The 27,024-nt window shown below is 45.6% G+C and overlaps 2 protein-coding genes across 3 annotated transcripts in view; one reads left to right on the top strand and one right to left on the bottom strand.

Annotated features, from left to right (window-relative positions):
- The window catches only part of PI4KA (phosphatidylinositol 4-kinase alpha), a 119,026-nt gene that overhangs the window by 49,644 nt on the left and 42,358 nt on the right, over positions 1-27,024 (bottom strand). The window contains 6 exon segments of the mRNA XM_038575976.1: positions 18,281-18,331; positions 21,201-21,369; positions 23,520-23,623; positions 24,115-24,298; positions 24,672-24,767; positions 26,419-26,551. Coding sequence (XP_038431904.1) covers positions 18,281-18,331; positions 21,201-21,369; positions 23,520-23,623; positions 24,115-24,298; positions 24,672-24,767; positions 26,419-26,551 — 737 coding nt within the window.
- SERPIND1 (serpin family D member 1) lies at positions 2,360-13,721 on the top strand. 2 transcript variants are annotated; one of them, XM_038575978.1, is made up of 5 exons: positions 2,360-2,504; positions 6,087-6,976; positions 10,064-10,337; positions 12,050-12,194; positions 12,878-13,721. In XM_038575978.1, the coding sequence occupies exons 2-5, from the start codon at positions 6,097-6,099 to the stop codon at positions 13,067-13,069; spliced, it is 1,491 nt and encodes a 496-aa protein (XP_038431906.1). In that variant the 5' UTR covers positions 2,360-2,504; positions 6,087-6,096; the 3' UTR covers positions 13,070-13,721. The 2 variants fall into 2 exon arrangements, with proteins under 2 accessions (XP_038431906.1, XP_038431905.1); XM_038575977.1 differs by lacking the exon at positions 2,360-2,504 and adding an exon at positions 4,779-4,834.

Genomic DNA, 27,024 nt, shown 5'->3' with positions numbered 1-27,024 from the left:
TTGGTGTTCAAGGTCAATGTGGCCAAGAGGTTCTGGTGTCCTATAAAAAGAACTTGCCTTTGGTGGCTATGGTCAGGCTTTCAGAATGCTTCACTCCCAATCAGATCAGAGGCACCAAGTGACTGAAAGGTCCAAAATGGTTTTGGAACAGTGAGAGAAAATGACTGTCAAAAATCTATCTTTAGGGACGCCTGGGTGGCTCAGTGGTTGAGCATCTGCCTTCAGCCCAAGGCGTGATCCTGGAGACCCGGGATCAACTCCCACATCAGGCTCCCTGCATGGAGCCTGCTTCTCCCTCTGCCTATGTCTCTGCCTCTCTCTTTGTGTCTCTCATGAATAAATAAATTAAAATAAATAAATAAAATCTTAAAAAAAAAAATCTATCTTTAGTTTGTGATCCTACTTCTCACCCTGAGAACGTCCTGCTTCCCTCCTAAGAACTAGGGCTTGGAAGTGCCCTATAGGTTCTCCCTGCATTGATGACTCCATCATACCAGCTGAGCTGGTTCTGCTTCCCAGGAAGGAAAGACTATGGTGGAATCACAAAAGGCCCCAGAAATGATCTGAAGCAACCTGAGACAAAGACAGTGTAGTCAGACTGGTTAGGACTATGTGCAGGGATTTATGCCTATGCTTCAGGAGAGACAGAAAGCAGTCAGGAGGTTCCAGAGATCGCCAAAAGATGATGAAGGGGTCTTGTATGGCCCCGAGTCAGGACAGGCAAAGGATAAGGGAAAGGGTTATAAGATAACTGACCTGGAAAAAAAAAAAAAAAAAAAAAAAAAGATAACTGACCTGCCCTTCCCTAAGATCAAGGTCAGAGAAAAAAAGACTGAAATAGATGAAGGAGTCCAAAGAGACATAACCAAATGCTATATCAGAACCCTGATTGGATCCTGGATTTTAAAAAGCTACCACAGAAGTCATGGAGAAATCTGACTGGTACTGGATGTCTGATAAAAGACAGTGGGACTGGGGCACCTGGGTGGCTCAGTGGTTGAGCGTCTGCCTTGGGCTCAGGTCGTGATCCTGAGGTCCTGGAATCGAGTCCCAAACTGAGCTCCCCGTGGGGAGCCTGCTTCTCCTGCCTCTGTCTCTCTCTGTGTCTCTCATGAATAAACAAATAAAATCTTTAAAAAACAACAACAACAACAACAACACACTCCTGGGTACCAAAATCAGGGAGCAGCATTCTGTGATAAGTTGGTCTTCCACACAATCGAGAATATTCCTGTAATAATGTTTTATTTTTTTTTGTAATAATGTTTTAGATTACAGAATTTATTATTTTTAATTTTTAAAAAAGATTTTATTTATTTATTGATGAGAGACACACACACACACAGAGGCAGGCAGAGGGAGAAGCAGGCTCCATGCAGGGAGCCCGACACAGGACTTGATCCTGGGTCTCCAGGATCACACCCTGGGCTGAAGGCGGGGCTAAACCGCTGGGCCACTGGGTGGCCCAGATTACAGAATTTATTTAAGATATTAGATTTTAAGATCCCGGGACTCCAGGATCACACTCTGAGCTGAAAGCAGACGCTTAACCACTAAGCTACCCAGGCGTCCCAGATTACAGAATTTAAAATAAATTTAATTTTTAAAAAAATATTTTTATTTATTTGTTCTTGAGAGACAGAGAGAGAGAGAGAGAGGCAGAGACACAGGCAGAGGGAGAAGCAGGCTCCATGCAGGGAACCCGATGTGGGACTTGATCCCGGGTCTCCAGGATCTCTGAAGGCAGGCGCTAAACAGCTGAGCCACCCGGGCTGCCCAAAAAAAATTTTAAAGAGTGATCCCTAGCCCCTAGTGAATGCCTAGGTAGACCAGAGTTTGGGGAGCACTGCTCAGTAATACCCTATCTGTCCTGTAACAGCTGAGAGAGCGAGGCTCCAAGCCTGGCACAGACACAGTGAGCCTTGACTGAAGAAAGTTCTGTACCAAGGTCTCCTTATGCTATGAATCACTGATCTCATTCTCCTTCCCTCTGCTTTTCAGAGGGACATGTTCATGGAAGCATGGGGACACCTGCCTAGCAGTCGCATCAGCCCTGGAGAATAGGGCCAGGTCAGACCAGGGCCAGATCACCTGAGTGGGAGAATCCATAGCTGGAGGGCTGATGAGAGGGCCTCTGTTGTTAGGGGAGCATTACAGCTACTCCTCATGCAACCCAGGCCCCCAGAGCTCTGAAGAGTGTCTCAGTTACGTGGTAGCTTCAGTGAGGACTGCGCCCACGAGCACGTCAACACAGCTATAGTCATGCCTTCCAAACACCAGCTGTACGAGAACTGGAGCAGAGGAGTCAGAAGTCACTCAGCAGAGACCAAAGATACAGCTGAGGGGGGTTTGTGCTGACAAAGCTAGTTGAGTGGTGTTTGATTTGGGACATATTTACTTTGGAAAATACCCAACACCGGCCCAGCACCAAAGTTCACATTGAAACCCCACTGGTGACCTTGGCTCATTTCATCTCTGCAACACCACTTCTCAGAAGCACAGAGGTGAGTTTGGTTTCTAACATTTCTGCTGATTATAAATTCTTATTTGTAGTGGTTAGAGATGGGTAACTGGTGCATTCATTTCTTTATCAAACTATGAACTGAAAAGTTTCTATGGCGTCTTAAAAATGGGAAAATGTGTTTTTTAGTCTGCCTGTTATAACATTCTGTCAGTTACATTATTGAGACAGTTGGCAAACTTGGAAAAGGAACTGTAATAGGAGAGTACTGTGCCTATGTCAGAACTGTACTATGATGGTGCATGAAATATCCTTGTCCAAAGGCATTTTTCCCTGAAATATTAGAATTAAAAGTTACAGGGACACATTCTAAGTGACCTACTCTCAAAGGATTCAGGGGGAAAAAAAAAGAGTACATGAGATGTGTGCCTGCATGTGTATACACACTCATACACACAGATGTGTATGCATGGAAAGAAAGCCATAAAGAAACTGTTCCAAAATACAAAAGCTAGTGAATCTGGGAAAAGGGCGTATAGGGGCTGTTCTCTATCCTGATCTTTCAACTTTTCTATGTTTGAAGTTATTTCAAGATGAAAGGTTTTTAAAATTTCAAGCAGTTACTTCTCTCCCATCACATCTGCCCTCTTTGGGCTGAAGACATAGCCAAGAAGGAACTAGAGTGTCCAGGTGTTGTGCTCTGATACATGACCATAAAGGCCAACCTTGCTCCATACAATTGGCATGAGAGAGTGCTATATAAAGTTCCCAGAAAAGTAAACTTTTGAATTGTTTACCTTTAAAAAATATTGCTTCTCTTCAAAGATAGTCACTTGGACATAATCTAGTGGTAGTTTTAGTGTCTTATATAATTCTTGTTATACTAAGTGGCAAAACGATTAGGAAGATTGGTTTTTTAGATCCTTAATTTCAATCCACAGAAAATATTAGAGAGCTTTTCTCCTTTCTCAGGTAAGGGAATAATGAACACTATTTTTGGCTTTTCATCATATAATGTAGGAACAGGGTATAAGAGGCTTCCCAATATACCATATGAACACAGGGGTTAAGAATCATGTCAAAAAAAAAAAAATCATGAATGTCTTCACTTCTACCTCCTTATCTGGTCTCAGATTCCTTTCCCTGAACTCTTATTCAAGTTGTTGCTTTTTTTAACCTTGTTTTTACCTGAGAAGGATCTTTCTAAGTATAGCCTAGCCAGGAGACTTCCATTCTCTTCTAACTTTTTACAGTGTACTGCTATCAATTTTTATGTCCACTTCTATCTGGAAACTGGGCCCAGTTCTATCTGCAGCCAACACATTAGAGATTGTTTCTCATGTGCAGGCTACATGTGCAGCACCCGCAGCTGAAGCTGCGGGTGCTGCAGGGAGGGTGTGGGGCAGGAAAAGACCACGGACATTTTCAAAGTCAGAAACTATGTGATTTGCCTTCTCTAAAATGTGTGATTCAAAAGTCTTTCGGTGGTGATTAGAACAACATTTGAGCGGATTATTTTCATAGTACCATATGGGAAGACCCAAGGAGGGAGACTGGGGGGCAGAGAAACCAATCCCAATGCTCCAAAGCAAAGAGGCAGAGGTTCCATTGCCACATACAGTAACAATAAAATGCTGAAAGGATGAAGTTAAGTTATACAGATGAAATTCCTTGGGGAATCCCTGGGTGGCTCAGTGGTTTAGCGCCTACCTTCGGCCCAGGGCATGATCCTGGAGACTCGGGATCGAGTCCCTCATCGGGCTCCCTGATGGAGCCTGCTTCTCCCTCTGCCTGTGTCTCTCATGAATAAATAAATAAAATCTTTAAAAATAATAATAAAAAAGAAATTCCTTGTATAGCACCTGGCATCCAGGAGACACTCTATCAAGAGTCACTGCATCGGAGGGCACATGATGAGATGAGCACTGGGTGTTATACTATATGTTGGCAAATTGAATTTAAATAAAATATTTTTAAAAATTAAAAAAAGAGTCACTGCCATCAACAACAAAACTGAGAGGGTCACAAGTTGGGTATCTGTATAGCTAGGCCCATTTTCAGGCCTAACAAGTCCAAATATTTACTTAACACAGGTGCCAGTAACTCATATCTGGCCTAGACTGGAAGGAGATATTCTCATCCTCAAATATCTACCTAACAGGAGATGGTTACACACACACAACAAACTTGACAAGATACAGCTCTTCCTTCCAGGCTTTTCAGAAGTGATGCTGGGATCACGTAAGATGGTATAACATTATAAATGCTTGCTGTAGCTGTTCTGCAGAAACATGGAAGCATCAAATAATAGCTCATCTACCCAGGATACAATATGCAGGAAGTAAGCAAGAGAAAGAGAAAGCCATTTGGCAGGTAAAACTGATTTGACAAGTTAAGACACATCCTTCCTTGGAATAAGAAAGGGGATGGGTAGATAAAGACGGGCTTCTCCCAGTGTATGTATTAAAAACTTACCTTGTTTATTTAAATAAAGGGACTGCCCCTCAGGCCTTCTAGTGAGAACTTTCTGACTTTATCACCTCACACAGACTTTATACACCTGGTAAGATTACTTCTAACCCCATGCTAGAAGCAGTTAAGTAAAAAAAGATTCAGTAGGTCCTCCTGACAGCAGTGTGAGCCAAGTAACAGATGCAGAGAAGACAACGTACCTGTGGTAAGCCATATAGCCTCATAGCCTCTGGGGAAAGACCACAGGGGAAAGACAGGCCACCAGCCACCTTTCACTAGGCACCCAGAGGATCTCTGCATTACGACAAATTCCAAATCTTATGCAAACTGCACAACCCCAAATAATGCGATGGATTTCACATATCTTTAGGATATCTGTTTTCAGAAAGCCTGGCCTGATGCATTTTTCAACATCTCCACTCAGGCCCCACCTCTTCGTGAAGTGGGGAAGCTCTCCTGGCACCCTGCTCCTATGACAGGCAGCAGGGCCACACCCCAGCTCTGCACCCCTACCAGCTTTGTTGTTGTTGTTGTTTTTTTTTAAGATTTTATTTATTTATTCATGGGAGACACAGAAAGAGAGAGTCAGAGATGCAGACAGAGGGAGAAGCAGGCTCCATGCAGGGAGCCTGACGTGGGACTCGATCCCGGGACTCCAGGATCACGCCCTGGGCTGAAGGCGGCGCTAAACTGCTGAGCCACCAGGGCTGCCCAGCCTCCCTGCTTTGTGCACATCTGTTCCCTGTCTTGCTGGCAGAGTTCTGTGATAGGGGATACCTTTGCGCCTCCAGTGCCTAACATGTTGTTTAGAAAATAGGAGACAAAGTTTGGTGAGTGAATGAAAAAGAAACTCCCTCAGAATGCTGAGTCCCCAGAAATCTATATGGTCACAGTTTCATGAATCTTTATAGAAAGGATTCTCAATTAGGGGCCTTCAGATCATTCAGATAGGTTTAGGAAGCCAGACAAAATGTTGGGTATCTGTTTATCTTCACCAGTCTCTCTTAAAGTGCATGATCTTAAAATGGTTAAGGACTGACACCCTCAGGGCATCTTCCTGGGTCAAAGCCATGGGCTTGCCCTCCAAGCACTGTGGTGGCAGGTCCACTAGGCTACCTCTCACAGTGTCGCTGGTTTTCTCTCCCAACTTTAGCTTTGCCAAAATGAAATGCCTGTTCCAACCCCTCATCATTTCTCTCATCTTAACGTCCATGTGTGCGAACAACAGCCTGGCTGGTCAGCTTGAGGAAGGAGGGGAAGATTCTCCATCCAGAGACTCCCAATGGAGGCAGTTAAATAGCAAAAACCTGAGCATGTCCCTTCTCCCTGCTGACTTCCACAAGGAAAACACAGTCACCAATGACTGGATCACAGAGGGGGAGGAGGACGAGGATTATCTGGACCTAGAAAAGATATTCAGCGAAGATGATGACTATATTGACATCATCGACGCAGTTTCACCAACTGATTCAGAGGCCGTTGCTGGGAACATCCTCCAGCTCTTCCAAGGCAAGAGCCGTATCCAGCGTCTCAACATCCTCAATGCCAAGTTTGCTTTCAACCTTTACCGAGCACTGAAGGAGCAGGCCCATTCTACCGACAACATCTTCATAGCCCCAGTGGGCATTTCCACTGCCATGGGTATGATTTCCTTTGGCCTCCAGGGGGAGACTTATGAACAAGTGCACTCAATTTTGCATTTCAAAGACTTTGTCAATGCCAGCAGCAAGTATGAGATCATGACCATTCACAATCTCTTCCGTAAACTGACTCACCGCCTCTTCAGGAGGAATTTTGGGTACACACTGCGGTCAGTCAATGACCTTTATGTCCAAAAGCAATTTCCAATCCTGGATGACTTCAAAAGAAAAGTAAGAGAGTACTACTTTGCAGAGGCCCAGGAGGCTGACTTCTCAGACCCTGCCTTCATATCAAAAACCAATAACCACATTCTGAAGCTGACCAAGGGTCTCATAAAAGACGCACTGGAGAATATTGACCCAGCTACTCAGATGATGATTTTAAACTGCATCTACTTTAAAGGTAAGAAATAGCTTTAGGTTTCTCAAAACAAACTCATGACATACTCTTTTAGTGCACAGATGGACTGAACATCAACAACTGTGTGCTCTAGTTCTGATTTATCCAGGAAACCAAGACACAGGGAAGATCAGGATGAAGTCGGTAGTAGCTGATACTGGGCTCTAATTCTATGCTTTATGCTCACTGAAACTTCATCACAACCTTGTTATTAGCATCCCATTTTATAGACAGAGCCGCAAAGCAGAGAGAAGTAAAATGATGCTCCCATGGCACACAGCCAGTAAGGCGCATAACTAAGGTTGTGTCAGGCAGGCCGTCTCCAGTGCTTCGTTAAATTGGAAGAAAAAATGAAAAACCTTTTTACCATTTGGCCATCCTGGATTTGAGTTTTTTTAATTTCCTTTCCCAATTATCAGTAAGCAGGAATATGGACAAGAAGCTGAAGACAGGTATCTGAAAACTGTTCAGCTTGACTTACATTAATATTTGCAAGTCCTTTTGGGGACACTTGTGCATTAATGGGCAGGAGGGGGTAGGGAAATAAACTATTATTTCTAGACCAACTATTCTGGGCCAGACAAGAAAGGACATCCCCCCCCCCCCCAACACACACACATAGGACCCCTGGGATCCTGGAAGTAAATGGGCAATGGACATAAAATCCAGACCTCATGCACAGTGCTCTCATTGGGACTTGAACCAGAAGAAACCTCTACCTCACTCTACAAGCCTAGAGAGCCAAAGGGCAGACACAAAGAATTCCTCGCCTGTTAGCTCCAACACTAGTTACAGCAGTGAAGGATAGGGGCCCTCTCTTGGCTGCTGCTCTGGGGAGGTGGGGCTGCTGAGGGTAAGCCGAGGCCTCCCTGTAGCTGTGCCAGGCAGGCAATCTGTCAGATAGGCAAAGTAGGGCTGAAGCACTCAAGGCTGCAGGAGGGGCATGGAGGCTGAGCCAGACCTCTCGGGCTTCCCTCTCAAATGCTAGGAACACCACTGGCATTGTGGTGGCTGATCAAAGGCTAAGGCTCTAACAGGCTTGTAACAGAAACACAGACACATGCCACATATATAATGAATACACACACATATTTTAAGAGAGAAAGCACACTCATAAGCAGTGGGGAGGGGGAGGAGAGGGAGAGAAAGAATCCTAAGCAAGCTCCAAGCCCAGCATGGAGCCTGAAGTGGGGCTCAATCTCACGACCCCGAGATCATGACCTGAGCTGAAATCAAGAGTCGGAAGCTCAATCGACTGAGCCACCCAGGTGCCTCCGCACACGTATACTGTTTATTACTGATCATAAGTACATGGAAATGAAAAAATGAGTTTAAGCCCTGGCCTCCCCACTTTTTAGTCATGTAGCCTCAGGCAAGTTCAATGTTTCTGTGACTCAGTTTCCTCAGCTTTATATTGATGAATCTACTCTAATAGGGCTGTGTGTAACACTGCAAGAGACAGTGATGCAGTGCTAGCCTGATATGGTGGCAAGAGCTCAATGATCTTGAAGGAGTAAAACTGCAGATGCCACGGTCATATCATATACTAAGTAGGTATGATATTGTCAGAGACGTTTAGTCTGCTTCTATGAGCAACTAACCTATGTTTAGGAACAGCTTTAGGACAGTCAATGTAAGTTACTTGGGCAGCACCAAAACCCTCAGTTCTACAGGTCTGTGGGGAACCCCAGACACAAGCGCCTCTGCATTAGGCTGGCTGAGTGATCAGGAGCAGGCAGAGAAACCCAGCAGTGAGTTATTCCTGCCGGCAAGGCCTGCAGAACGACTAGGGCAGTCAGTTTGTAACCTCCAACACCTAGTAACCAGTGTCACACACCAAGGGGTCAAAGTGGCAAATATATACATATCCTTTTCCCCTCCTGTTGGATAGTCACTTAATTTAACATTGGAATCAGAGAGATGAAATGCTAGCAGCACCCAATCTTTCATGGATGCTCATCAGAAGAAAGGAAAGTCTAGAAATATAATTTTAATCGTGAGCGCCTAAATCTGTTACTAATTTGATTTTTAATTACAAATATTATAACCACCTTGTAAAGCACAATATAAACAGAGGTTGGGTCAGGAGGAAGTCAGAAGGAAAGAATCCCAGGAGACATGTGACAGCTCCAGCAAAAGCACAGTGACATCTGTGGTTGCCACAACCTGGGGGGAAGGAAGAAGCAGCCCTAGCATCTAAGGGGTAAAGGCCAGGGGTGCCGCTAAATACCCTACAATGCATAGGACGGCCCCCATAACAGAAAACTGCCAAATGTCAATAGTGCTGAGGCTGAGAAGCCTGGGGTAGAGACTCATCTCATCCCAGCAGCTCTACCCACCAGTTAGAAACAAGTTACTTTGCGTCTTTGTACCTGTTTCCTCATCTGTAAAACAAGGCTTATAATAAAAAGCATACATTACATATGGTTGCTGGGAGGAAAGGAAGGATACAGGAAAGATGGTTGGAGGAATGCCTGGCACATGGCCAGCTCTTAGTTGTCAGTCAGCAGCCATTGTTATAGTTACTAGTATCTTAAAGCTAAAACAGACATGTGCTTACTCCTGGACACAGCATTACACGTAAATCTGACATGAAGATCTGATGGCATCATCAGTATATCCTTCTAGTCCTTATGGAATCGCAGAGTGGACGGGATGAAGGCTATCGAAACAGGGTTGCCATGAGCAAAAAGGTACTCATTTTGCAGGTCAACCAACAGAGGTCCAGGCCCATTAGGGATCTTGCTAGAGTCAACTATTTAGCCCCCACCTCTAAACCAGAATTCATTCCAGCCATCTAACTTTTCTACCATTATCATACTTCCTACAAGTATGTTAGCATTCTGACCTTGGAATCATTTAGAACGGTGGTCCTCAAAGTGTGGTCTCCAGACCAGGAGCATCAGCACCACCTGGGAACTTGTTAGAAATGCAAGTTCTTGGCTCCAATTAGAGCAGAACCAGAGACTCTGCGGGTGGGCCCTGCAGCCAGAACGCGCCCTCCAGGTGTTTCGGGTGCATGCTCGCATGCGTAGACCATGGCTTTAAAATAACATTTTAATAAAAGCCCTATTCTAATTGACTTTACAGGATCCTGGGTGAATAAATTCCCAGTAGAAATGACACACAATCACAACTTTCGGCTGAATGAGCGAGAGGCGGTCAAAGTTTCCATGATGCAGACCAAAGGGAACTTTCTAGCAGCAAATGACCAGGAGCTGGACTGTGATATCCTGCAACTGGAGTATGTGGGGGGCATCAGCATGCTAATCGTGGTCCCGCACAAGCTGTCTGGGATGAAGACACTTGAGGCACAGCTGACACCCCAGGTGGTGGAGAGATGGCAGAAAAGCATGACCAACAGGTACTTTAGGTTGAATGTTTGTTCTTTTGATCTCTGGGAAGCAGGGAGAGACCAGAAACACTGGGAGTTTTGGTCATTTTAAGGAGAAGGGAGATGTGTGCATAAAAACCCAAGAACTGCCATACTGGGCCATTTTTGTAAGTTCAGCCCAAATTTCCTGCTCAGTGAGAAGCAATCAGACAGCATCTGTGAGAAACACACACATTTTCAGAAGTGAGGGACAGGTGACTTAGAGCCAGTGTGGAAACAGTCCTGGCTCTGCCGCCTATTTGCTCTATGGCTTCATCGTCTGTGAAAGCAGCATGATTCCATGACTTCCCAGGGTCGCAGAGAGAGATACAGAGAGTACACAGAAAAGTGATACTGAGCATCCCTTGCAGCACCTGGTACGTGTGATGACCTCTGCCGCCCCTGTGCAGGAAATCCTGCAGTCCTCATAACCCATTAGGGACACATCATTCATGATTTGCCATTATTATTTGTTACTCCATAGGCAAAACTACAGGTTTTAAATAGTTACCACAATTATTAGCATATCACACCAGAAAGAATAGAGAAGTTGCATTTCTGTTTTATTAGATGTTGGTCTCCTTTTGGGACAAGAATGCAAAGAAATGTAACAAACTGAGAAGAGGGCTCTTAGAAGAGGGTATCTGCTCAGGGAGGGGATGAGTCATCAGGCCCTGTCAATTTTTCCTTAAAAATGTCCCCTCTTTTTCCTAACCTCATCGCCTATGACATCCCACCCTGAGCTAAGAAGGCTTAACCAGCCTGCCCATTCCACTCCTTTAGCCACCCTGCACTGGTCTCCAAACAGCATTCCTAAGACACTCTTCCGCCCCGGCTCTTCTGCTCCGAAGCTCTCTGTGGGCCACCTGCCCACAGGACACAGCCCAGCTTCTAGGCCTCCCATCTGGCCTACTCTGCCCCTCCTCCTCTTTCCTCCTAGCCTGAACAGTGCCCCTTGGCAGTCCAGCTCAAGCGTCCTCCAGGCTTTGCTCACGCCATGTCTCAGGCTGTGGGCAGCTTTCTAGGCCACAGGAATACCTGCTCCTTCCCACCCCCTCCTGGATGGCTCCAGTAGTGAGATCTGTTCTAGTTGTTCAGACGTTACCATACCGCCTTTACCATTTTGCTGCTTCACACACTTGAGTCCTGGCTTGCCAAAAGGAAAGCAAGCTCTTGAGAAGAGGGACTGTGTCTGATGTCTCTTTATCCCCTTTGTGTGCTGGATTTGGCCTCATGGGCACTGTAGTTGCTATTTATCCGTAAAGACTGAATGTGTTGAAGCAAGGACAGAGAACATGCAACACTGTCTGGCATGTGAAGGGTTCCTTTTTCTGTATATTGACCAGATATTCAACTGATTACTTAACAAGAAATTCCTGGAATCAAGAGAATTGTTTTAGATACTTTCAAACCATAAACCAGTAACAGTTCTGCTGCTGACCCGTAAGGCGGAACATGAACCCTACAGTATGGAGGAAATGACTGGATAGCACTAACCATACCTACATTTTAAGAAACTGGAATCATAATGGATGGTCTTTCCCCAAAACTCAACTGATAGTACTGTGATATAAATTTTATTCTGTGGTAAAAGCAACCTGGGGTTGGTGGCGGAAAGGAGGTGAGGGCATTTGAGGGAAAAACAGGATTCTTTTGGAACTTGTAGTTCAATAAAACTGGGCACCCTTTTCTTCTCTGCCCAGAACTCGAGAGGTACTTCTGCCTAAATTCAAACTGGAGAAGAACTACAACCTGGTAGAGGCCCTGAAGTCAATGGGGGTCACAGCACTGTTTGACAAAGAAAGCAATATGACCGGAATCTCAGACCACAGGATCACCATTGATCTGGTAACCTCTCCCTCTGTCCACCCTCCGCACCTGTGCCCAGGGTCTGCCCCCAGCAAAGCCTCCCTCCTGTCTGTCCTGACTTCAGAAGTCAGGGGTGCTGGATCTGCTCTCCCTCAGTCTGCCAGATACTGTGTGGGTAGGGTAGTCTGTTTTAGGGAGCAGCATGGGAATGAATCACATTCTCACTGACTGCAGAAAGAGAGGAGGCATGTGTTCCAACCCCTGAAATAGCGACACTCAGCTGAATCATGAAAGATCCTTTAACATGCAGCAAAAATGCATGACCTGCATACTGAACTTGACAAAATAGACACACTACAAGACAAGAGAGAACACCAGTCCAAAAAACCCGACCCCATCCTTCTAGCAGTGCACCTAGAGCGTAGTACAGGGGAGACGGGGCGTGCAGCTGCTGTCTTGCTGGCAGATTACTCATACTATGGGCCACCACCATGAGAGACTATGATGTTGGAGTTTATAGAGATACATACTATTTATATGACACAGCCTCTGAGCACAATTACCACATCTGGCAGAGATCTTCAAGGGTCATTTTGGCCAGCTGTGGTTTGTGCCTTGTTATGTGGTGTTTCTACCCTAAATGAGAGGAGACTCACTATATCATCTATCCTTCTGTGTGCTCACTGATGGGATCTGACAACTTCCTTTCCATTTTGAAACAGTTCAAGCACCAAGGTACCATCACGGTGAATGAGGAGGGCACCCAAGCTGCCGCCGTGACCACAGTGGGGTTCATGCCGCTGTCCACCCAAGTCCGGTTCACTGTCGACCGCCCCTTCCTCTTCCTCGTCTATGAGCACCGCACCAGCTGTCTGCTCTTCATGGGGAGAGTTGCCAACCCCACCAAGTCTTAAAGGTGGAGGTCTGGGCATTTGAAGTGTTTTGGGGGCACTCTGTAATTCTGGTTCCATTCTAACAATGAGAACGGAGATGTTTTGGCATCATGGCTTTTGTGGTTTATGCTACCATTCTGAAATCGAGGCCCATTGGAGAGGAGAAATTTACAAATGACTGAGAAGCTCACCGGAATCAGTTCAGCACAGTGAACAATGCCAGCAGTTCGTAGAAGTGAACGTACCTGTGATACGTCAGCTGTTACCTAGAGGCTGTCAGCAACATAGAGACTGGCTTACTCCCACTTCCTCAGTGCAAACCTGTGGAGGGCCTGCCTGTGCACCTCCTTCCTCTGCAGTACCTAATCCTTGAACTTTCGGCTCTTTTACTCAAATTGCCGGCGCTCTTCATCTGAACACAGAACACAGAAATGAGCTGCAGGACTAATCTCTCACCTCTCCCAAAGATGGTGCCCAGGACAGGAACAACCTTGTGACATTCAAGGAGTGCCCTAGGTGTTAGGGCTTAATTCTCTCAAGGCCCAACTTTCCAAGTTGATGTTAAATGTCATCTATACTTCTGCTGTCACCTCACTGCTGCCCAGAGGACAGTGTGTACACGTGGCCATGCTTTCCACCTTAGAGATAAATAAATATCGCCACTTTTACTGTGTGTCTGTTATAATTCTCTTTTTTGAGGTTCAAGTAACTAAGAAAGACCAAATTCAAAATAGCTGACATCCCCAGGAGTGACAGAGGTTGACAAAAAACAACTTGATTCTTCATGGTGACTCATGTGCTACACAGCAGGCATACTCCTCAGGATCAGGACATGGTGAGTGTTGCTAAATCGTGGGGGCAAAGGTGCTGTGGATGAAGCTTCATGGAAATTCCTGAAATGCCAGTCCTTGTGGGGGCAAATGCTATGGCTTTCATCCCCGGACACAGGGAGACCCTCAGACAAGCTCCCATAGTGGGTCTGGTTTGAGAAAGCAGGTGACATTTAAATGTCTCTGCTACTTGGGTAAGACCAGTGGAATCTAAAAAGGCTGCTCAGAATTCAAGCGTGCTGGTGCCTCTGCAGTGCTGGGGACTCTGGGCAGTGACAGGGAGAGCATCAGAAGTGCTGTGCGTGCAGCTATCTATGACCCCCAGAACCCTGTAAGAGAGGCTTTCTCTTCCCTTTTCTGCAGAGGAGAAAGAGCAGAGTTTGAGCACAGGTTGGCTTGATACCAAGGTCACCCACTGAGTCTTGTCTCAGAGGGCTTCAGACTCAGTGAGACCAACACTAGTCATGGTGGCAGCAAAAGGGGAGCACCTAATGTTCCCCACTGTAAGAGGTACTGTGATGGATATGCCCGTAGGTTATCACTGAGTCCTGACACCAACGCAAGGAGGTTCACACTGTTATCACCTCCTTTTGGCAGCTGAAGAAACAGTTCAAGGTCTCAGAAGAGACATGATCTGCCCAGGCCCTGCTGTTGCTAATACACTCTTCACCAGCTTCTTTCCAACCTTCTGCACCAGGATCTCTACCTTCTGTATCCAATGCCCAGTGTAGGGTGGAGGCTACGTCTTTCCCTGTCAAACCGCCTGACCTCTCGGGGAGCTGGCTGAGACCCCACTCCTTGAGTTCCTTCTCCAATGCACTTCTACACTGTCCTTTCCTGGTGCTTGTCCTGCATTTCTTGTCCTGATTCTAATTCCCTATGTTTCTCCCATTCCTAAATGTGGTTCTCTCAAAAACTCTCCCTGTACCCTTTTGTCACGTCTGTCCCCTACCCAAAAGTTAACTATCTCCCTTCTGATGTGGCCTGCCCCATCTCTGCTGGAGCCAGCCCAGACTCCTCTGTGACCCAGTCCAGATCAAGGCCCTCCAGCCTTCAGGCTTTTTGTTCACCTACATCCACTTAGAATGCACTGACACCCTCTTTAAGGAACTAGCTGATCCAGATTTCAAGGCAATAGAGTATTAATTCAGAGCAAAGACCCTGAACCAGGCTGCCTGGGTCCCACCCTGGCTCTAATATTTAGTAACTATGGGACTCTGAGGCAAGTTCTGTGCCTCTGTTTCCCCACCTATAGAATAGGGATAATAACAGCTCCTACCTTCCAGGATTGTTGTAAGAATTAATTGAGTTAATGACTGGAATGGATTTACATCAGTGTTTGGTACTTAGCAAAAGGTAGGTAAGGACTTCTTGTTATTATCTTTGTCTGAGAGAGTATCTAGTCCAGGGGTTCCTAACTGAGGAGTCCTAAGCAGGCTTCTCCCACTCAACTTTCTGAGAGTAAAGCAAAACCTTGTGAAGAGATGCACTCTTATGGAAGGAAAGGGCAAGACTTTCAAAGGAGTCCATGACCTAAAATCTGTTAGTCCACAAATCTAATTTTATAGGCACTGAGAGAATAAGTAACCTGTCCAAGGTCACAAAAATTACTAGTGGCATAGGTATACTAGCTCTAAGTAAAGTACACAAATGTTTTCTGAGCAAGAGGCACAGCTTATCACATCACTACAATAGTGGAACACACAGGACTCTAAGCATTAGATACTTTTCAAGGTACTTAATTAATTAGATACTAAGAAAAGCAATTTAATCAGTTATATTTCTGAAGAAATATTATTCTACAAAGTTGCAGGTCAAAGATCGCCAAACCTAAGCTCTGAAGGAACATCAGAGATCACATGACCCAGTCTCCAGTGACACCCTCCAGGTTCCTAAGGTCACTAATAAATCATTGATAAGCTGCATTTGGACAGACACTTAGGGTTCCTGCCCCAAATCCACTGGCACTTCCACTGAACTAAGTACCTGGAGACACTTTGTCATCAAAAGATCCAAAACAGGGGATCCCTGGGTGGCGCAGCGGTTTGGCGCCTGCCTTTGGCCCAGGGCGCGATCCTGGAGACCCGGGATCGAATCCCACATCAGGCTCCCGGTGCATGGAGCCTGCTTCTCCCTCTGCCTATGTCTCTGCCTCTCTCTCTCTCTCTCTCTCTGTGACTATCATAAATAAAAAAAAAAAAAAAAAAAAAAAGATCCAAAACAGAGTATCTTGTTCCAAAAGAAAGAAAGAAAGACAAAACATTAAAAGAAGAAGAAGGAGGAGGAGGAGGAAGAGGAGGAGGAGGAGGAGGAGGAGGAGGAGGAGAAAAAGCTTTGGAAGCTAGTTTGGAAACTAGTTTCTCCTAGGGGGTCCAAGGGGCAAACCAGAAAGCAAATGCAAGATCCCATGATCTCTGTGCTCTTTGTTGAGCAATAGAATCAAATATTTGTTTCCTCCCCCATAATATAACCATTAACTTTTGTTAAGACTACAATGCTTATTCTATTCATGTAAAAGGTCACTGCATTGAAGTAAACAAAGTATTTTAAGTGAGTATGTGCTTGCCTATCACTGCTAACAGTCATGCCTACATTGACCCAGCCGGGCACTTCAGAGGGTCATCTCCATCTTTTCGAGAAGCTCTGTGGGCAGAAAAGGCATAGAGAGGCTGTGATGCTCACCCAGGATCCCACCCTGGTCCCTGTGACTCAAAAACTTATGTGCTCCCAACCAACCTCATCAGTCACTACTCCCGGAAAGTACAAAGTGCCCCCTATGAATTTCTACTATGCAGTTACTAAGCTCTAAATGACAACAGCTACACATGCATGGAAGTTCACAGGCACACAGGTCGGAGAATTTACTCCAAACATGCTCCCTCGTGGAACCTGCTGCTGGCCTTTTTCCCCTCCAACAGGCTGAGAGCACTGTGGACTATATGCCCCTCACCTTTCCCTCTAGGCCAAACAAAGGATCCATGTACGGTGGTACTTCTAAAACACAATTGTACACTAATCAACATTAAGTACAAAGTGAAAAGGTTTATGTTTTCAAAACACAATGGAGGCAGTGATGAAAAATACCACTGCAGAGAGTCCTGGCCATTCACAAATCCCCAGAGCTGTGGGAGAGCACCTGATTACCGGTGGTAAGGTCCGCAAGAGAGAGGGATAAAGGGAGGCAGCTACAGGCGCAAGCAAACTTGCAGGCCCCTGTCTCCTCAAGCATACTCAGGCAAAGGAGACTGTCCTAACACAGATGCGTCAGGGGAACAAGCAACTTGGCTCCTGCTCGAGTCAGCCACTTACAGGGCGGGGGAGACACGAAAGAAAAGGACAAGCAGAAGGAATGTGAATGCAAGTGGAATGCTCCACAAAGTGCAACCTGTGACATCTTAAAGGCAAATGGTAGTAAACCAGTCAGTTGCTATTTTTTAGCCACCATGGCCAGCTAATAAAATCAGGCCCCAAAGGTCCCCAGATTCTGAATGATGAACTCCTAGACTGCAGAAATGACAGAAATTGAGATCAGGAGAGGTGCCTCTCCAACCACCTGTCTGATCTCTACAACCCTGGGTCGCCCCAGCAGCTTAGAGGTCAATCCCTCTGGTATTCCATGTGAAGGGACACACATGTAAGTGCTCAAGACTCGAACTACTAGGTGTGGGGAAAGGTGGGAAGGACCTGGAAGGCAGAAGGAGGGATTAACCAGAATGCAGGTTTAGTGGAAGCTAGAGAATCATGGATGAAAACAAATATTAGAACCCTAGGTCACAGCTTAGGACTCGCAGTTGGGAACAATTAAGAAAGGGAAAAACAACTTCTACAAAGGTCATTTGGGAAGAAGTGGCTGCAAGTCGGAGACAGACTCTACCATAGCAATGTTGTGGCAGGGCTTGGAGCCTATACTGTGAACTGTCCACCAGGGTGGGGGGCAGGCTGTGTGCCAAAGAATGACCTCAGAGGGCACTGAGGGCCACAGTTCCAAGCACCAAGCACCATGCAGAGGCCCCAGGCCTCATCTCACAGAAAGGGATGGGGAAGAGGATGGAAGCAGAGCCTGCCCACCACTAGTCAGAGGCACAAGAGCAGGGCATAAGACACAGGACAAACCTGGAGTCACATTTCAGATCTGGGAGCCACACAAGAGGGAACCAACAAAGGTTCCCTGGTCAACTGGCAAGGAGATTTAGGCAGAACATGGTAAAAGAGGGTTGGTGTGGCCACAACAGGCACATACCTATGGGACAGTCACAGAACAGCTGGTGGTGGCAGAAATACAGCCACATGTACAGAATCACTGGGCCTCCAAACAGCATTTTGCTAAGGAATTTGCTGTGCAACACTGAAAATATGAGCACAGTATCTGAAGCTTGATACCACTCAGTTAATGAATACTCACCACAGCAATTACAGGAATGAGTACACCCAAGTTCCCCGCGCTGCTAGAAGCCTAGAACATAAAAGAATCGAGTCATTGAAAGCATGTGTTTCTCTCGTTAAAAAGAAAAAAGACATAGTGTTAATTTCAGAGAAATGATGAGATATATAGTGATACATTAACATATTCATCTAACATCATTTTAACAGCAAAAAAAATGGAAACATGTCAAACAGTAATGATTACATAAATCATGGCACCTGTGTAAAATCAAATACCACACGGCTGTTAAAAAGACAACTTCCTCAAAAATATTTAGTCCCTTTGGAAAGTGACCATGGCAAATTTTTTTTTTTTTTTTCCCATGGCAAATTTTTAACAGGAAAAACAAACAAACAAACAAACAAAAAACAGGATTTTAGAGTATACTATGATATAATCCCGATTATGTAAAATAATACATTTGCATAATACATTTTATCTCCTAGATAAAAATCTAGGAGAAAATCTTTCAAAATGTCAAAGATGAGTATATCTGAATAAAGGAATTATGGGTGCTTTTTACTTTACTAGTTATAGGTTTCTGTGTCTTTTCTATAATAAACAGGTATTTTTCCCGAGCTATGGAAAATTTGGGGGTTACTCAAAAAATAACTATTAAAAGGTAGGTTCCTTGGGATCCCTGGGTGGCGCAGCGGTTTGGCGCCTGCCTTTGGCCCAGGGCGCGATCCTGGAGACCCGGGATCGAATCCCACGTCGGGCTCCCGGTGCATGGAGCCTGCTTCTCCCTCTGCCTGTGTCTCTGCCTCTCTCTCTCTCTCTGTGACTATCATAAGTAAATAAATAAAAATTAAAAAAAAAAAAAATAAAAAATAAAAGGTAGGTTCCTTGGCTGGACACACAAGTAAGGCCTACAGTATGCACTGATGAGACTAAGTTCTGGAAGCACCCACCTAAGCACAATCAATTTATTTTTTATATTAACAGTAGCAGCTAAGGGTATTGAGCACCCACTGCATGCCAGGCACTGTTCCAAGCATTTCTTTTCTTTTCTTTTCTTTTTTTAAGATTTTATTTATTTATTCATGAGAGACACAGAGACAGAGAGAGGCAGAGACACAGGCAGAGGGAGAAGCAGGTTCCATGCAGGGAGCCCGACGTGGGACTTGACCCCAGGTTTCCAGGATCACGCCCTGGGCCAAAGGTGGCGCTAAACTGCTGAGCCACCTGGGCGGCCCTGTTCCAAGCATTTCATATGTAATAACTAAATCTTTGGGGGAGAAAACAGGGTTTGAGTAGCTTGCCAAAGCCCCACGGCCACTCAGCAGCAGGGGCAGCATCTCAAGCCCTGCCTGCTCCTTTCTGGAAACTAAGGGCCTCCCACACATGCGATGACTAGGAAGAATGGTCATTTCTTAATTTATAATCATAGCTCTTTGTCTTCAATGGGGCGCATGTTGACTCATCCCCTCGCATTGATCCTGCAAGCCCTCCTTATTCCATCTCAAGGGGGAAGTATAGCAGTTGCTCAGTATACACTGGACTATTCCCAGCATGATCGTAAACAGAAACTATTCTGCAAAGAACAGAATTCACAGCTCTGCATCTGGAGGGCAGAAAAAGGACCTGCAATGTCTGGGGCACAACCCCTACCCCCAGCCCATGAATGAAACATTACATCCTGAGTCTTGAGATTAAACTCATAGGAAAAGCTGGCAGAGGGGAGCAGCCCTTGGGTCCAGGAGGTATCCTTCTGGGCCTGGAGGTACAATTTCCAGGGGAGGAAAGGAGAACAGACACACCACAGTTTCTGCTTTCTTGGGTGCCAAGTGCCTCCTGGGTTCTCTGAGCAGCCCTCTCTCATGCCAAAGGCCTCACTGGACATGACAGATGCCTCAAGGTACCTCTCTATTGTGTATAAGGATGATCCAGCTGTGCACTAGTCTGGAGGATTTTACAAATCGCCCAGATCACTGTTGAGGGGTCCATCAGAGCAAAGATGAATTAGAGCCAAGACTCCTAGAACCCCTTTTCACACCAGCTACTCCTCCTTAGCTAAGATTTTCACACACAGGGCTCCTTTACACTTAGTTTCCTACTTAGCTCCTTAAGCCTTCACACAGCCTGATCTAAAGTGCTCCTCTCCACACTGCCCTGTTTTTTGTTTGTTTTTGCTGTCTGTAGGAGCAGACACACCTTGTCTGTCCATTCACTTCTCTAATCTCAGCTCTTAGAACAAGGGTTAAGAAATTGTGGCCCATGGCCAAATCTGACCCACCACCTGTTCTTTGAAATAAAATTTCATGGGAGTATGGCTACCCATTCTTTAACTGGCTTTATGCTATCAGGAAAGAACTGAGTAGTTGCAACAGAGACAATATGACCCACAGAGCCTAAAACAAGTATAATCTGGCCCTTTACAGAAAAGGTGGGCTGACTCCTGACTAGGCACATAATAAGTAAATAGTAATGTCTGGGGAGGTGGGAAGAAAAGACAAAAGAGGATGAAAGTGGAGAAACTGGCACCAACATGACATGTCAAAGGGAAATGATGGGGTAGGAGGCTTAACCTGCCTCATCCTCCCCAATTTGTCTCTTTGGGGGCTTGAGACCTGTCATTTTGTGTGTCCTCATGGGCCTGTCTCCCTGGATGACCCAGATTAGGTCAGATCTGGCCCTTCTCATGTTATCACTGTATTCTGATGAAAGCCTCCACTCCCTGGCTTCATGATGGCCGAGAGAAGGAAGAGAAGGGTCTGGGGGAATCCGTATGAGGTTGCTGTCTCTTACCACCCTGGGCCCAGGGAGGTAGCTGCTCAAGCCAGACATGGTCTTACAAGAAAGCCACCTTCTCCGAACCCCTGCCAGCACCCCTGAGAATGAACCTTTGTTCTTGCCCTCTACCAGATGCCCCAGGATGACTGCCCTCCTCCCTTCCTACCTTCAGGGCAGGCCCCTTCTCGCTCGCCCGCTCGCTGGCACGCTTCCCCTCCAGCCCCAGCTGCACAAACAGTTCCAGCAGGTTCATGAGCAGCTCGTCCACGAGGTGCTCATCCTGGATGTTGGCTGCGATGTTGGCCAGGGCGTTGATCACTGCTAGGGAGCAGTGCCTGGTGGGTAGAGAAATGACAGCTGCCACAACACAGGGCCTGCATTGCAGGGGTGAGGCAGGCTAACTCCTGTGAACAAAGGAGCCCTTCAGAGGGGGATGGAAGCCCCTAAAGAATAGTCAGCTGCTATGGAAATGGTTTTAACCTCTCCTGACCTAAACAGTTCCGGGAACCTACACCTATGGAACTTGTGAAGATCTTAGGATGCTTCTGAGCGTTAAAAGCCTACTACATAGCTAAATTCCTGGCTGGAGTCTGCTTTCCTCTCAAATTATAGGTAGCCTTAATTCACTATTACCACCCACAAAACTTTGCTCTCATGATCAGCTTCTTCCCTACACTGCTTCTACCTTGGGGCTGATGTTAGTATTAGCTCACATTAGACACTTAGGAAGCACTCAGTAGCCCTGGGACAACCTGCCTCAGGATGGTGCTGGCCCCAGGTAAGCCTTGGATACAAAGCTGACAATGCTCCCCCCAGTGAGACACAGCAAATCAGCAAGGCTGGCCAGGCTTCTGCAGGTGCTGGGAACAGACAAAGCCTGCCCCTTCTATGCTGCATGACCCCAGGTGAGCAGCTCATCTTTCAGCCTCAGTTTCCTCCTGAATAAAACAAGAATAATATAATTCCCTCCTCACAGGGTGTAGGAAGAATGAAACACTCCACATGAAGCAATGAACATACCATCTGGCCCCCAGAAATATTCCACCAAATGGCATGCCTTTACACAGACATGTGAAATCCTGAGAGGTAACTATGGGCAAATGAATGGCAATAAAAGCTTCCACTGGTGAGGAAGAAGACAAATAACTTCTGATGGCAGTATCAGAAAAGGCTTTATGGAAGAGTGAAGTAGAGTCAGAAGTTGAAGAATGGTAGGCATGGAGAATGCCAAGTACTGCATATAGCAGCAAGACAGAGGCAAGGGTCCGAAGGAAAACAGCAGGAGCAAAGACAAGGAAGGGAAGGTGTGAGGGCCAAGGAGGTACAGGAGTCACTTTCAGGACAAGGAAGCAATGAGGGAGAGAGGTATTTTGGTCTATGTGTCAGTTTCTTCACAGAGAACAGGATGGACAGATGAATGGACCAAGGGGAGGTGAGCTGGCTGCCTCCCTAAACCAGTCCTCAGAGTGTTCTAGTAGCCTGGGCTCACAATGGAAGCAGTAAGAAGGCAAAGAAATGACAATGCCAAGAGCTTACATTTATCAAGAGCTTTCCTATATATGTGATCTCAATTACCCAGACAACTGGAGATAAGATGTTCATTTGATGGATGATGGATGAAGAAATGAAGGCACAGAGAAAGTGAGCATTTTCAAAGGTCACATAGCCACACTCCCACCCACTAAAGTGACTTGGAGAGTCAGAGTGAGCCCTGCATGTAAAAGTCAGGAGGAGAGAACAGAAATGCCAACAAAGGGGCAACATCTCTTCCTCCCTGCCTCGCCCCTCTGTCCTCTTCCCTTGATCTGTCAAACTCTTACGGAACTCCACATCTATAAAACTCCTTACATGGAAAAACATGTCCCTGTCCTGAAGGCATTCACAGTAAGGGCAAAGAGTAGGCAAGGAAACATATTTTAGTCTTCCAGGAAAACTGGCCAGACTTTACACAAAAACAAACATGTGAGCATGTGAAAGTTCCATTCCCTTTGACTCTCCAAGTCTCACTTCTCTGAAGCTATCATAAGGAAAGCATCAGAGATGCTCACAGATACACAGCTATCAGGTTGTTCGATGTAGCACTAATCAGCAGGAAAACTGGCAAACTATCTATTCTCCAAGCTAGGCACTGGTTAGAAAACTCTCAGGGCTGCTATATGATGGGACACTAGGCAGCCATTAAAGGCAGCACATGGAAGGAAGCGGCAAGGCTGATGTGCTATTGCATAAAAAAACAGGTCAGCTGGGTGGACACTTTGAGCCTGTCTGGAATCAGTGGGGGTCTGGGGTAATGACACTGAGATGCTCAGTTCCCAGTGGCAGTGGCATGAGATCTTCATTTTCTGTCTGTGTGTGTGCTGATTTGTAGCACATAATGCTTTTGTAGGAAAAAAGCTTATTTAAATCATAAATCCCCAAGCCTCACATTTTTAAAAGGAGTTAAAACTGTCAGGATCTAGAGTGACAATGAGACCTAGAGAATTACCTGTAGCCATGATCCTTGTAATCTTTAGTAGCTGAGTACACGACAGAGCTGGCCTTCACACTGATCTGCTGGAAGAGATTCCACACTTCCTGATAAATGTATTGCTGGAAGAGAGTGAGGGACACGGTTACCATGGCATGACTTCTCCATGAAAGTCCCTCCTTGGAACACGGAAAAGGCCTCTCCACCATCACTCAGAGCGAAAGCTACTGGAATCACATATGGACCATAAGGGCCTAAAATACCATCAAGGGCGTCCATTCCTAAAGCTTTAAGCAAACCACAAAAGCTAAAAGGGAAATGGTTTCAACTTAAATCCTATTACATATTATGAACATCGGCCAAAAAATGAGTTTAAACCTCCTTTTGAAAAAAAACAAAACAAAACAAAACAAAACAAAACCTCCTTTTGCTAGTTCTTATAGAGCTATCGCGCTATTCTCTTTTACTTGGAAAAAATCTCCCTGTCCGATGTCAAGACAGTTGAGAGCATTTAACTCATCTGCAGGGTAAATTTAATCTATTTTTCCATTCCTGAGAGTCCAAGTAACAAAGCACGCAGGGGGTAGTGGCTTTCATGGCAGGTCCGCCTTACGTTTCCAGTGATAACCAGGCAGCCTAGCTGGTCGATGATGAGCACGTCCAGGGGGGATGGCGGCTGGCAGAATTTCTGTTGCAGGATCTGCAGAATTGGCTCCATGACCTTGGGGGTATCCCTCAGGGCCACTGCGATGTGTCCCAAGGCTCGGATGGTGTGGTCGGGAATCAAGTGAGCGTCCCTGTGGGAGGGAGAAACAGAAGCATCCTGGGAACAGTCCTCTGTGAAACGAAACCCAGAAGCTATAGCCCTGACCTCGAGGTTACCACGAGCTCTGAAGAAGCAGTCCCCTGACAGTGGCAGTCTAGAACCCTTGACTACCAGAAGAAACACGAAGTCCTGGCTCTAGGCAGTAAGCACAGGTCTTTCTCTGCTCCCCAACAGTGGTCCAGGATCAACGTTCTAAGGTGGGTTTCACCTTAAATTGTGGGACCTGATGCATAACTCTACACCATGCAAGAAAGCAGCACAGGCATTCGAGATACCAGGTGCCCCCCGCTCCCCCCTCCAGGGCTGCAGAGAACAACTGGCTGCCCCTCAAGGATGGGACGTACTTGTCACTCTCCTGGGAGATGTAGAGCCGGTTGGAGAGGCTGGCCAGGAAGGCCTCCACGATCACCGTGTCCACCGTCAGGCCAGCTTTCAGGCACCTGGGCCGGGAGGAAACCCACATGGCATTGGGCATCAGAACAGATGAGTGTTTTCTGTTTGCTTTTTGTCTGTCAAGTCTGCAGAGTTTAAAGAACTACTCCGAGCATTTTCCCCCCATAAATCCAAATGAAAATCATTACACAGAATGAATTCAAAGAATTATTGCAGATTTTGCCCACTTGATAACTATCACAGTCAGAAATAACTTCATTATTTGACCAGAACCGTTTCCTTCAGAATGTTAAACTCACCCTGATTCCAATTTAAAATTTCCAGAACTGTTCCTTAACAAAAGTCACAATAACTGATTCAACATAGATGGTCCCAAGACAGCTGGGGGAATATTAAATGATATACTAAGGTTTTAGTAGTATGGAGAAAAACATTTTAATTTTAAAAAGTAATTTTAAAAGCCCCTAAGGACACAAAATCTTTTAAGGCATCTCTTGCCCTCTGGATCTGTTTGGCTCCCAGGCCAGAGTCAGAGAAAAGTGTACATCTGATAGAGAGGAACTGTTATATTCTCTCAATGGGGCTTCTGAGAGCACGGATTAAGAATTCAGAGGGAGAGATTTTCATATAAACCAGAATGTCTGGTTTCTGAGTTTGGAAAGCAAGAGTTCACATAGCAGGAAGGAGCCTGGGCAGCAAGGACACGCAATCATATAAAACCTGCCTCTTGTACTAAAAATTACAAGGAAAAAAAAAGAGAAAATGTGACAATGTGTTGTCACTCTGGATGGTAGGCTGGCGGATAATTCTTTTCTTTCTACTTTACATTCCATAAATTTTCTCTGTTTTTTGTTATGTTTATGATCAGGAAAAGAAAAACAAGAAGCTTTATTAAAAAAAATACGTGGGGTGCTTGGGTGGCATAGTCGTTTAAGGATCTAACTCTTGATTTCAGCTTCGGTAGTGATCTTTGGGTCATGAGATCAAGCCCCACAATGAGCCCCATGTCAGGCTCCGCACTGAGCATGGAGTCTGCTTGAGACTCTCACCCTCTTCCTTTGCCCCTTCCGCCTGTACACACACATACATACACACACACTCTCTCTCTCTCACTGAAATAAATGGATAAATCTTTTTTAAAAATCATTTTAAAATGTGTAATAGGGCAGCCTGGGTGGCTCAGTGGTTTAGTGACGCCTTTAGCCCAGGGCCTGATCCTGGAGACCTGGGATCGAGTCCCGTGTCGGGCTCCCTGCATGGAGCCTGCTTTTCCCTCTGCCTGTGTCTCTGCCTCTCTCTGTGTGTGTGTGTCTCTCATGAATGAATAAAAAAAAAAAAAAAATCTTAAAAAAAATGTGTAATTCTCTCTCTTTTAAAATCAGGTGTAGGTTTACAATAATCAGAAACAATTTTTAAAAAATAAAATTTATTTATTTGAGAGAGGGAAATAGCACAAGAGCATGAGCAGGAGGCAGGGCAGAGGGAGAAGTAGACTCCCCCATTGAGCAGGGAGCTCAACGTGGGGCTCAATCCCAGAACCCTGGGATCATGACCTAAGCCAAAGGTAGATCCTTAACTTGCTGAGCCACCCAGATGCCCCCAGAAACAAGCTATAAACATTTTTCATTTTTTAGTGATTTTATCTGAAACTTGTTTCCTTCCTCCCCAGGTCACCCATCCCTCTGGCCAGTCTCCCACCTGCAGATGTTGTCAATGGCAATGTCTCGGAGCTGCTCATACATGGAGGGTTGGCTCTTCTTTCCCGACATGACATTCAGGGTTGACTCAGAATGCTCGTTGGTTACACTGATTTTTATATCATTGCCGGCGACTAAATGTAAAAATTTAAGCATGTATCTGGTTAAGCCTGTCACTTCCTATCCCCGTGTCCATAATTCAAAACCAAAACAATATGCTGATGATTTTTAGTTTATAAAACAATCCTCTAAAATGATTTGACCAAATATTTCAGAGAACAGAAAGGATGAAATAAACACATTTAAATAAAAGGAAGAATATTTAGTTTGCAAAGTGATAAATGGGTAACATAGCAATTTCTTAAGAAATGGTTTGAAAGTCCTGATGAACATCTACAGGTACCCAGCCCTGAGGATGAGGTGTGGTCCTGTCCCTAAGGGTTATTTAGCTAATGTGCACAAAACCAGTAAAGGGGGGGGGGGGGGCGGTGGTGAATGTGAGAGTAGGAGCTTTAGAGCCACAGAGACCCCTCCTTATCCCAGGGTCCAGTGAAAAGTCACCTGCTTGGAGGTTGGGTTTCTTCATCTGAAAGGAGAGGATAAGCAC

The sequence above is a fragment of the Canis lupus genome, chromosome 26 (assembly GCF_011100685.1).
Source record: "Canis lupus familiaris isolate Mischka breed German Shepherd chromosome 26, alternate assembly UU_Cfam_GSD_1.0, whole genome shotgun sequence".
Lineage (NCBI taxonomy): Eukaryota > Metazoa > Chordata > Mammalia > Carnivora > Canidae > Canis > Canis lupus.
This window is presented reverse-complemented; position numbering and strand designations above follow the sequence as displayed.

What these genes read in the sequence shown, in the direction of transcription:
- SERPIND1 (XM_038575977.1), top strand. Translation starts at nt 4,794, where the DNA reads ATGCAGGAAGTAAGCAAGAGAAAGAGAAAGCCATTTGGCAG. An exon ending in CAGAAAAGCATGACCAACAG is followed by an intron (nt 10,338 to 12,049) that starts GTACTTTAGGTT and finishes TTCTCTGCCCAG; the next exon opens with AACTCGAGAGGTACTTCTGC. An exon ending in ACAGGATCACCATTGATCTG is followed by an intron (nt 12,195 to 12,877) that starts GTAACCTCTCCC and finishes ATTTTGAAACAG; the next exon opens with TTCAAGCACCAAGGTACCAT.